The sequence below is a fragment of the Mirounga angustirostris genome, unplaced genomic scaffold (assembly GCF_029215605.1).
Source record: "Mirounga angustirostris isolate CCGP_5_RB_7025 unplaced genomic scaffold, mMirAng1.0.hap1 SCAF_3, whole genome shotgun sequence".
NCBI lineage: Eukaryota > Metazoa > Chordata > Mammalia > Carnivora > Phocidae > Mirounga > Mirounga angustirostris.
Genome location: NW_026991711.1, coordinates 94,709,051 through 94,721,479, shown reverse-complemented (window position 1 = coordinate 94,721,479; position 12,429 = coordinate 94,709,051). Strand labels below are relative to the sequence as shown.

Genomic DNA, 12,429 nt, shown 5'->3' with positions numbered 1-12,429 from the left:
GCTCTGAGCATGGAGCTTGCTTAAGATTCTCTCTCTTGCTCTCCCTCTGCCCCTCCCAGCTCATGCTCTCCCTCTCTCTAAAAAATTAAAAATAAATAAATAAAAAATTTAAAAAAATAAAAGTTTTTGGGCGCCTGGGTGGCTCAGTCGTTAAGCGTCTGCCTTCGGCTCAGGTCATGATCCCAGAGTCCTGGGATCGAGTCCCACATCGGGCTTCCCGCTCTGCGGGAAGCCTGCTTCTCCCTCTCCCACTCCCCCTGCTTGTGTTCCTGCTCTCGCTATGTCTCTCTCTGTTAAATAAATAAAATCTTTAAAAAAATAAAAAAATAAAAGTTTTTAAGTAGTTGAGACAAAAAAAAGCAAATGCTTGTTCTACCATCTTTTTTTTAAATTTTATTTTATTATGTTATGTTAATCACCATATATTACATCATTAGTTTTTGATACAGTGTTCCATGATTCATTGTTTGCGTATAACACCCAGTGTTCCATGCAGAACATGCCCTCTTTAATACCCATCACCAGGCTAACCCATCCCCCCCTCCCCTCTAGAACCCTCAGTTTGTTTCTCAGAGTCCATAGTCTCTCATGGTTCGTCTTTGTTCTACCATCTTGAAACAGAAGTCTGCTGCCAATTTCTAAACTAATAATATTTTTTCTCCCTATTTTAATTCTTTTAATGTGCTCGATTCCCAGGAATTTTTATATAAAGCTCTAAATATATAATACCAAATAATATATCAGGGGGTGGGGAGGAAGGTTTGAATTTGAATAGAACAACTAAGAAAGACTGTAAAGATGGGGGGGAAATATTAAGAAAAGTGAACTATCCAAATACTGCCTTGTGCCCCCCAAGAAATAACATCAGACACTACCAGCTTGAAAGTTCTGAAAATGGCTTATTTGGCCACATCCTCTAGGATTTGACTGGTACCTGTCACACCGCCTGCCTTTGTCCGTAGGGAAACAGGAGTGGGTTTTCAGGAGTGAGGGACAGAAGAGTAACGGCCTCCCCAGTGGGGAAGTATGAGGGCTTTAGCAAATTGGGTAAAGATCCCAAGACTGCGAATGTGAACCTTTATCCTCGGCTGCCTGTGTGATTCTTCCACAGCTGTGATTCCTTCAACTTAGTCATGCTTCCTAAAAATGTCCCTGCCCTTCTCGACGCCCTGCCAGAAGAAGACAGATTGGAAACAGCTGAACGGTACTTTTTCACCTTTGGTTTCTAATGCGGTCTGTTCTACAAAAATGCCCTAGGCGCTGCGAGAGATTTCAGAAGAGCACACGGTGCCCGGGTCTGCAAACCAAATGAGTTAAGGCTAACACCCTCCCAGAGCCCTAACTAGGGGATAGCAGGCCAAATTCGTGGTGGGGAGTAGATGGTCTCTGCGGCCTCGCATTCGCTGATGGGTAGGTGCTCAGGGAGCTCGAGGGAGGGGAGAGCAGAGGTGGTGCTCAGGGGGCTTGGGTTAGTACTTGAAAGAGGGTGGGATTTGGAGAGGCATAAAAACTCTAGGCCCCAAACCAAGGTGCTTACGTTTCATTTTACTGGTGAGCATCCAACAGCCTTGAGTCTCCTGTCACGGTGCGCATTTCAACATTTTTCCATATAAATAATCAGTTAGTGAAATCCTAAATATCTGAGCTGTCTATCCAGTTCTAAGACTTGCCCACACGCAGTAACACTTGGCAATACCTGAGCATCTGAAGCTCCGAACCACCCCCCTCTCCCAGGAAGGTTGGAGCGCCTTCTATCGAAACCACTGCCCGAGGACACCAGTGAGGATGCTGGAGGCAGGGAGGAATGGTACCCGGCTGCGTGAGGTTCGGAGGAACAGGTCCTGTCTGGCGGGGCCATGCGGAGATGCCCAGCAGCCCAAGGCCTAGCTGACCCCTCCCCCACTCAGCACTGATGTGGGGACCATCGTGACCCAGTTTCCCCATCTTCGAAATGAGAATAATAGAACCTATTTCCTGCGAGCTGTCAGTTACAGGAGATAATGCTGATGCTGATGACGAGGGTGGTAATTGTAACAAACATTTACCAAGGCACTACTTGCGTGTCGGGCACAGGGCTTTGCATGCAGTCTCATTTACCCCCCGTGATGAGGTCTTGCTCTTATCCGCACCTTAGAGACAGGAAACTACTTGCGGGAAATTGATGCTTGCAAAGCACCAGCATGCATGCGGCTGCTTAACAATCATTAGTTTTCAATCGCTGGGCACTGGAACAGCTTTTGCGGCTTCCAAGGGTAAGGCTTTCTTTACAGTCCAAGATACGGTCAGCATTGGTAAATACACGATGTGCACCTGAAAAGAATATAAATTCTATAACCCCACTTTAAAAATTGCTTTTTACTCTCTGGTTATTGTGATTCCTGCCATTGTTTGTGGAAAGCAGTTTATCAGCCTTATGCTTCTCTTAGCATAGGCTCAACAAAATGGGCAGAACTAACATTGAAAGCCACAAGAATTGCATAATTCTTAAACATCACAATAGTTCTCATTTTATTTTGGGAAGGAAAACCCATTCCAGCTAAGCCTCTTCTTCCTTTTCAGTGAGCTCTGCGAACAGAATATAGAAGTTATACTGACTCCAGAAATGATTGAAGCAGAATTCCCTATGTTGGACCACACGGACACCAAAAAGGAGAAGTAAGTGGATGCTTTAATGCCTTAGGAAGAGGCAGCCTTCTGATAGAATTTGTCCTACATGAAGTACAGAATTGTCCTGTCGTCCAAATCTAAATATCTCAGGCTTAAAAAAGAGAGAGGTGTGTATCTATCTTATTTTATGCACGATTACGTTCTCTCAAGTGTGGTTGGCAGGCAAACATTTAAAAACTGAACCCAGTTTTTCCATTTGCTTATCATCTAATTTCAGAGGTGTGTCTGTTTGTTATTGATAACTGAATGAGTTTCGTCCGGTATCAGGAACCCGGGCTCTGGAGCCAGAGGAGACCTGTGGCCGAGTCTCAGCCCCACCATTTAAGACATGTGAGGTCTCCAGCCAAGTTGCTTACACCTCAGTAACTGAGCCGCAGTGTCCTCATATATGCCATGCAGAAAATACAGTGTCCCTCACAGGCCGTGTGAGGGGTAAATGAGACACCAGCGCAAGGACATCGAGCCAGTTGCTTGATGTGAACTGGGTACTCATCAAACGTGAATGCTTCCCTTCGCCTCTCCCCTCAGGGGCCAAAGAGCTAAGCAAACACATTGTCATCATCCCTCAAAAAATTGGTTTCCTTTTTTTTTTTAATTTTATTTGTTTATTTGAGAGTGGGAGAGAGAGCATGAGTGGGGTGAGGGGCAGAGGGAGAAGCAGGCTCTCTGCCGAGCAGGGAGCCCGACGCAGGGCTCGATCCAGGGACTCCAGGATCATGACCTGAGCCGAAGGCAGTCGCTTAACCAACTGAGCCACCAGGCGCCCCTAATTACCCTTTCTTAGATATGTTATAAATATCTCAGTTTGTCTCGTCACTTTGTCTGGAGTGGTTTTGGGAGCTCCTTCCTTTTCTGAAATGAATTCCCCCCCACATGTCTTAAAGTAGTGTGGGGTTCCTTTGGCTTGTTTGTGATGGTTTCAGAAGCCTACAGCAACCAGTACTTCTCAGAAAACTGATCAGCAGTTTCTAGGAAAAGAAAATTTAGGAAATAAAAATGTTAAATAGAATTTCAGTGAGCCTCTGTTTTGCTCAGGTAATTACCAATAAAATATGTTATACTCCATAACACATAAACCCTCATATACCTTAACAAATAGATGCACTTTGCATTGCATCTTGTTTCAGTTTTCAAACAATAGACTGAGACTTTTAAATAAAAACCTTTTTTTCTATTTCAAAACCTACCCCTGGAGAAACAGTGGCTTACCATATGAATGGAGAAATATCAAGTGAATGCCACTTGATTATCAAATTATTATTAAATGAAAGAGAAGTTAGAAGATAAGCTAACAGTGAACTCTAAGCATTTCCTGCACATCAAATTCACTTCCGGGCGCCTGGGTGGCTCAGTCGTTAAGCGTCTGCCTTCGGCTCAGGTCATGATCCCAGGGTCCTGGGATTGAGCCGCACATCGGGCTCCCTGCTCCGAGGGAAGCCTGCTTCTCCCTCTCCCACTCCCCCTGCTTGTGTTCCTGCTTTCGCTATCTCTCTCTCTGTCAAATAAATAAAATCTTTAAAAAAAAATTCACTTCTAATTTTTTCAAAATACAAATACATTTGACCCACTTTCAATAGATATATCATGGCATTTTTAATTCACCCATTTTTCGGTTCAGATTATTTTATGTACATTTTTTTCACATGTCAAAATTATCAACATAATTATCATTTTCTTGGCTGGGGAGTATTCCAACAGGTTGATGTCCCCTAGATGGTTTTGGAAAGTTCATTGGTTCCGAAATTCTCTTCAGCTCGTATCAAGCATCATCCAATGCTCAGTCTTGTCTTCTCCGTCCCTGCTCGGTCCCTTTCTCACCTCCTTCAGCCTCAGCCAGGAGCTACCAGCATCCTCACTGTCACACGCATACACACACAGAACTTAGACAGAACAGAAAGAACACATCAGTGGTGTTTCATTTCCCACGAAGACTATCTATTTGGCCTTTGGAAAATTCTGTTTTCATGGATGCAAAGAATCATATGTTCTCCCTCGACAGCTGTATAATTTTTTTTTAAGTTTTATTTATTTATTTGACAGAGAGAGACACAGTGAGAGAGGGAACACAAGCAGGGGGAGCGGCAGACAGAGGGAGGGGAGAAGCAGGCTTCCCGCCAAGCAGGGAGCCCAATGCGGGGCTCGATACCAGGACCCTGGGATCATGATCTGAGCCAAAGGGAGATGCTTAACGACTGAACCACCCAGATGCCCCCGACAGCTGTATAATTAACCCAAGAGATCCTTTGCTGCCCTGGTGGTGATCTCAGCCCCCTCAAGACCCACTAAAGGGAATAAAATGTCCAAGAAACTGCGAGAGTGACTTCAGTTGCTGACACATCATTCAACACTTCTTCAATTTCCATAGTATCACTCAACCATTAGCATCTTTAAAGGGAGACATCACCTATATATATATTTAAAGTTGCTTCCATTAAATGATGCCAATTAATATTTTTATGACATGTATCAGGGAACATTTTATTTTTTTATTTTTTTTAAAGATTTTATTTATTTATTTGACACAGAGAGAGAGATCACAAGTAGGCAGAGCGGCAGGCAGAGAGAGAGGGAGAAGCAGATTCCGGCTGAGCAGGGAGCCCAATGTGGGGCTCAATCCCAGGACCCCGAGATGACTTGGCCATGCTAAGAAACTCGTGTAGCTGACATCAGAAGCCAGGTTTGAATCACTTACCAGCCAAGTGTTTTCACTCGTAACTAAATTATCACTAAGTATAGTTTAAAATAGATGTATGTGATATCAATCTTATATAAAAACATATAAAACAAGTCCTCCAGGAGCCATTGGGTGGCTCAGTTGGTTAAGCATCTGCCTTCAGCTCAGGTCATGATCCCAGGGTCCTGGGATCAAGCCCGGCGTCGGGCTCCCTGCTCGGTGGGGAATCTGCTTCTTCCTCTGCCCCTCCTCCTGCTTGTGCTCAACACACTCTCTCTCAGATAAATAAATAAAATCTTAAAAAAAATAAAATAAAACAAGTCCTCCAGGCTTCACTATCCCTGCAATCCTGAGCCAGCATCCGGCGCACGTGGGTGAGCTGTCACCAAGTGCCCTAATGTGTCCCTGTCGGGTGTCTGATCTGCAGAGAGGCCAAAGAACAAGCACAGCCAATGGAGAAGTCAGGAGAAAAGGTGCAGGAGGAGATGAAGATTCTGCGGGGCAAAGCTCTCAACTCGTACCTGATTCTAGGATAAAAGTCTCCAGGAGGTCAGTTCCTCTCTTTGGCTTTCTGCCAGTCACTGTGTCCATTGACGTTCCAGTCGTTTTTGGAATTAAACTCTCTAGAGAATAAAATTGAAATGTAGATGATGAATACATTTGTAAGTGATCATTTTTCTTTTGAAAAATAAGATGTCACTCGTAGGATGGCAGTGTTGGAAGCTCCTAGGTGCAAGATTGGGTGCTGGCACCAAGATTTCTGGAGCAAGCTACGAGCCACGCACCGCGCCGAGAGCCCCAGCGCTGGTGCCGATGGCCTTCTGCGGGTGGTGTAGTGCGGGCGCCAGAGGTAGGCGGGTCCGGAGCGGGGCTGCTCTCTCACCTCTGCATGGAAGTAGCCCCTCGACCCTGAGCACCCCAGCCTTCATGAGGACGCTGGCTCCCCAAGCATCTAGGTGACTGCCCACACTCGAGAGCAGGGACTGGAAGTGGAGGGGGATGCTACGGGGGACTCAAGCTTGCAGACTGGTTTGGAAGCAACTGGACAATATCCCTCTGGAAACTCTCAGAAACACCTGAGGCAGAAGGTCATTGCCATTGGGTCAGGAGTCTCTCTGAACACAGCAGTGAAAACCAGGCATTCTGATTGTGTTTGTTAACAGGACCCCATTCATTTGCACAAGCTGGGAAGACTGAGGGCATTTGGGTTATAGGCTAACAACCCATAATTATCCAAGTATATTTGGAGGTATTCCCTCCATCCCTTTTTCTGTGCATACATTTAAGCAGCTGATATCAGACTATTTGCACAGTTTTGAAAGGGCTCTTCATTAACTCATTGATTCTGGTCTTTTTTCTGGGATTGGTTTCCCATCATGAAACCAAAACTCTTTTTTGGGACAGGGACAGGACCCTAGCTATGGTGTGTTTGAGGCAATTCACATGCACTAGACAATTAAATGTTGTTAATGACCATTTCCTCGTTGTCAGTATAATAGGTACACAAGCAAGCCTGGGTCATTTCTTCGGTGTTCTCAAAGACCAGCCCAGGCCATGTGCGGAACAGAGGTTTTCATCACTCAGTTACAGGCCAGGTCCCTCTGGGGAATGCGCTGTGGAGAGAGAGGGAGGGAGACACCAACAGCACCAGGGGGATGCCATGGCTTCCCTCAAAACTAGGGTTGGCAGATACAACCGTGTTGTATCTGAACTGAAACTGAATTTCGGATATCCAACAAATAATACTTACTGTAAATATATCCCAATAGGGTATGTATGCACTATTTGGGACATATTCCACTAAAAAAAAAATTCATTGTTTATCAGAAATTCATATTTACCTGGGCATCCTACATTTGTATTTGCCGAATCTGCCAACAGCGTTCAACGCCCAGCAGTCTTGTGAGAGAGGCTGTGCGAATGAATGATGGGATGGCTGCCTGAGGCAGAGAGGCAGAGGTTAACGTGGAAGTCGTGTGCGAGGTGTGAGGCAGGCTTTCTGAACGGGGACGACAGTCCCTTTCCCCTGGAGTCTGCCGCGTGCCAGGCCCCCTGTTATGGGTCAGCTCTTTGAGTCCTCACATCCTCCTGGGCAGAGAATCCCAAGGATCCCAGAAGCCAGGGGGTTCCTCAAGCTGGTGAAAACCCACAAGGCCCGTGCGACCCCGAGGCCTGGCAGAATCAGGGAGGGACTCTTCAGGCGCCCAGAACTCCAGCTCGGTCAGCTGTGCTGGGCAGGAGGGGCAGTGGGAGACAGCGACCCTGCCGGCCTCGGCCTGGGACACCAGAGTCTTCTTTCTGGAGTCACCCACAATGACCCACAACAGACCCACCGCCTCCTCCTCCTTTCTTACGCTACCAATTTGTCCTGCCTCGTCTGCTTAAGGGACACAAGGAGGTCACATTACTTTTACTCTTCGAAGTTCACAATTTGTATCTCCCATCCCACCCATAACAAGAATGTCACACTCGCCTTCCAGGGGCTCCTTTTTCCTCCCAGGATAAGGCCAAGCCCCCTGGGGAGTCCTCCTCAGCCCCAGAGACTGGTCCTGATGAGCGCTAAGGAGCCAAGACCTTTGACTGCCCCAGCTCGGTGTCCTGCAGGCTGCTGTTGGATGGACGTCCATCTGCTGTGGGGCCAGAGGCTCACGCCACCATGACTGGATACATAGTGGTTCTCCAGGTGGAGGAGGGCAGAGTGGCCTGGGGTATGGCGCACACACACACAAAGATGTACACACATATGCACAAAATTCAAAAGAGTTACTGAGGGCCATCCAAGAGCTGGGCCTGGATCCAGGTCCAGCAAGGGATACTACCCCAAGCCTGCCCTGTGACAAAGGGGACACACCATCAACAAAAACCAGACTTTACATGTGTGATAGAAAACCAGGGTGTGAGAAGTGCTACAGAGAAAGACTAACATATGGCACGGGGAGAGGGACTGGCTGCAAGAGCCATTCAGAGGACGCGTCCCTGAGGAGAGACCTGACCGCAGGAAGGAGCAAGCCGGCTGTCATTTGGGGACAGAGCCGTCCAGGCAGCTGGGACATCATGTTCAGAGGCCCTCAGAGGAAGTGCGTGTGGCCTGCGGGAGGACTAGGGAGAAGAAGGCCCAGGTAGCTAAAGCAGAGGGAGCTGCAGGGAAAGGGGTAGGGAAGGAACACAGAGGTGGCCAGGAGGCTGGCCATGCAGGATCTTGCCGCCAGGACTTTGGATTTGGGATTTCATCCTAAGTCAGGGAGTCCTTGGAGAGTTTTGAGCAGGGGAGTAACAGGAGCTATTTTCTGTTTTAAACACACTTTAAGGGCCCGTGTGGAGAACTGGCCATAGGAGCAGGGGTGGAATGAAGACCATGAGAGAAAGCTGGCACCAGAATGCCCCAATCGGAACTCCTGCCGTCTGGCACCAGAGCCTTTTGTGAGGGTGGGCTGGTCGGGCTCATCCCAGAGTCAGGCATCTTGTGACACCAGCAGAGGACAACAAACGTGGGTGCTCCTGCTGGAATCAGGGAAGAAAGGTGCAAAGCAGGGCTCCCCTGGGACACAGCTCCCCTGCCCGCCACCCTAAGCCAGGCATCTGCAGGGTAAGGGCTGTGCTCTACGGCTGGGACATGGGGTGGACGGTGGGCCAGGCTTTATTCTATTTATTCATCTGAGAGAGAGAGAGCAAGAGAGATCACAGAGGGAGGGGGAGAGGCAGTCTCCCCACTCAGCGATGCGGGGCTCAATCCCAGGACCCTGGGCTCATGACCTGAGCTGAAGGCAGACGCTTCCCCGACTGAGCCACCCAGGCGTCCAGGGCCAGGCTTTATTCTGGGAAATGATGCTGCTCTTCTTGGATAGAGAGATCTCAACCTGGCTGTGCGTCAGAAGCACTTGGAGACCATAAACACACGAAGCCTGAGCCCTAGTTCAGACCCAGCTCAGACCAGCCGGGGTAGGACTCGGGTAATAACAGTTTTTCAAGCTCCCTGGATGGATCTGCTGTGCAGCCAGAGTTGAGAAGTCCTGGCCTCTAGGATAAAGTCCACATTGCTTACAACGGGGCTCCAGGCCATTGCTTCTCCATGTTCCATCTCTAGTTTTCTTTGACAACCTCTTCTCTCCCTTCGGGGAAGCGGGGAGAGCCTGGCCTTGGTGCTGATTGGTTGCAGACAAATCTCAGCTCCTCTCTGACAGTGGGGCTCTCTGAACATGTCCGAACTTCCATTTCCTGGTACGCAGTCTCTGCTACGCCCTTCACCATGGGCTGTCCCCCACAATGGGGGGAAGTGTGAAAATTAGGAAGTGTGAAAAGTGTAAATTAGGAAGTGTGAAAAGTATACCTGGCATTAACAAGAGCTCAAAAATAGGAGAGCCCCTTACCTCACAGGGTGGGACCTAGGCATCGGTAATTTTTTAAAATTATTTTGAAATCATTTTAGACTTAAGGAAACCTTGCAAACTTCATACAGAGAGTCCCATGGATATTTTATCCAGCTTTCCCTGACGTTCACATCTACTATGGCACAATTATCCCAAACCGGAAATTAAAATTGTCATAGCGCCGTTGATAATCTTCTATCGATGATTTCCATGAGCGCCCTTCTCCCTCACTTGTTTATTTATTTAGTTAGTATTCAGTGTTTATTTCTATCAGAATGGAATAATGGATGTTTATTATATGTGCTATAATACAACACTATCCTTTATTCTGTTGCTCAAATTGTTCCAGCTTTGGCCAATGGGAACTCCTTCAGCTTCACTCTGTGCCCTGTCAGCATGCCCCCATCCTTTCCAAAGTACTTCCTTACTTTATTAAAAGATATTCCAGGGGCGCCTAAGTGGCTCAGTTGGTGAAGCGTCTGCCTTCGGCTCAGGTCATGATCACGGGGTCCCATGATCCAGTCCGGCATCGGGTTCTATGCTGTGTGGAGTCTGCTTAAGTTTCTCTCTCCCTCTCCCTCTACCCCTGCCCCCCTACCCCTCTCTCTCTTTCCCTCTCTCTCAAAATAAATAAATAAATCTTAAAAAATAAAAAAATATTACAGGTTCATCTTGTATTTTCTCTGCCTCAGCTCTGGAGTCAACTATTTCTCTAGAAACCCTTTTGTTGATGTTATTATGAAGGATGCTTAGAAACTAATACCTGGGTGCTCATTGCTCCTGGGGTCTCTGCTTCTGGGCTCTCTCAGTGGACAGAGCTGGGAAATCGATGTATTTTTACCAACCCACACATATACACACATCCATATCTCTGTCTCTCTCTCTCTCTCCCCCTGTATACATCAAGAACATAAAATTGATACTGATACTTCTGATTTTTTTAAAAGACTTTATTTATTTATTTGACACAGAGTGAGCCAAGCAAGGGGAGTAGCAGAGGGAGAGGGAGAAGTGGGCTCCCCACTGAGCAAGGAGGCTGATGTGGGGCTCGATCCCAGGACCCTGGGATCATGACCTGAGCCGAAGGCAGCCGCTTAACCGACTGAGCCACCCAGGCGCCCCTTCTGATTCTAATCACCAGTTTGTTTCAGCTTTCCTTTTAACTCCTTTGTAACTTTTTTTTCCTCCCACAGTGATTAACCCCACTCTCATTATCTACAGTGTGTTTATTTGTTCACTTTTAGCACATCCGTGAAGGAATGTCCGAATTGCTCACCTATCTCCCTGTGAGAAACACGTGTTTTAACTAGATTACAGTATTTGCCTTCTTCTTGTCTTTAGCATTAGAGTTCAATTAAAATACAGTTTTCCGAAGGTAAGGCTTTTATTTTTTTTCCTCCACTCTTGTTCATGTGGTTACGCCATGCATTTGGGATAGAGTTAGGCTCGTCTGTTCCTGTTTATATTCCATCCGTGGTTCCCCCACATCCTAGTTGGGTTTAATTATCTGTTTATATTTAGGGTATGCGCAGGGTTTGCGGAACATTACCATGGTTCTGAGAGCCAGAGCCACACAAAAAGATGCTCGGGGAAGGGTCTGTCCCTCCTCATCTTACCACCCCGTTCATCCCCACCCTGTAGGTAACCAGGCTCTTCAGTTTCTGGTTTATCCTCCGAATTGGTAATTTTCGTACATCTCTCTGGAACTGAGAACCCCACTCTCCTCTCTGCATTCCTCCTCCACACTCTCGCCTCTCAGAAGTTCCCCAAACACAGCCCGCTCGGGCACACCCTGAGCCTTGGCCCTTGCTGTTCCTAAGGTGCTGTTCCAACACCTTCTGGCCTTCCCATCCCAGTTCAGACTTTCCCTGGCCCCCGTTGGCCGCCGGTTCTCTGGCACTGCACCCCCCTCTAAGGTAGGGGTTAAGTCTTTCATCTAGGCACCTAGTCTCTGCCACTACAGAGGAGGGAGGGGCCCAGCCTTGGTGCTCCAGGCACTCCCTGCCCTCAACACCCAGATTCAACACCACTTTGTCGACTGCTTCGTTCTGCACGTCCAGCCTGCCATTAGTGAGCCCCTGGCTAACCCCACCTACGCCTTCCCCCTTCCTTCCTGGGTGCCCAGCACTGCTGCTCAGGGCTTGTTACACGGCTTTGAAGCTGGGCTCCTGTCAGTGCATGTATTTACATCCATCTCCGGTTCCCCACCTAAAAAGAGGGCCAATTTCTTTTGTTTTCTCTCCCTGCCTTCCAAGGGTCATTTTACAGCCCTGGGGAGTATTGTGCGACTGTGTTGGGGATGTGGCGCCACCTGGTGGATGCCGCAAGAAAGGCCTCATCTGCTTCCCAAATACACTGTGGCCGACGATTTCCACCAGGAAACAAACCAGCTTCAAAGGTCGAATACTGTCTGTGCTTTTCTTCCTTTTTTTCAGACCACCTTTAGATGGGAAAAGGCAAGGAAACCTTCTATGCATTGTCTTCCATGATCAATCCCACAGGAAAATTTTCTTCAGTGGAATCCCTGACCCCATGAAGTTTGGGGGCTTCCTTATGGGATTAGTTAGCCCGGTTCTCCAGGGATTGTGGATATAGTCGAAGGTTGGCTGCATGAGTGAGGAGCTCAGGGTTAAACAGTGGTCTCTCAAGACCTGCCAGCTTCTTCTCTCTTGTGTTTACTCAGATTATCTCAGCTCTCTCTCTAAAGCAGAGAAATAGAAA

General features: G+C 47.6%; 1 protein-coding gene across 1 annotated transcript in view; it reads left to right on the top strand.

Annotated features, from left to right (window-relative positions):
• The window catches only part of CFAP221 (cilia and flagella associated protein 221), an 86,614-nt gene extending 80,737 nt beyond the window's left edge, over positions 1-5,877 (top strand). The window contains exons 21-23 of the mRNA XM_045868510.2: positions 1,112-1,204; positions 2,560-2,655; positions 5,769-5,877. Coding sequence (XP_045724466.2) covers positions 1,112-1,204; positions 2,560-2,655; positions 5,769-5,877 — 298 coding nt within the window. The remainder of the gene's footprint in view (positions 1-1,111; positions 1,205-2,559; positions 2,656-5,768) is intronic.
• Positions 5,878-12,429: the final 6,552 nt, after the last annotated feature.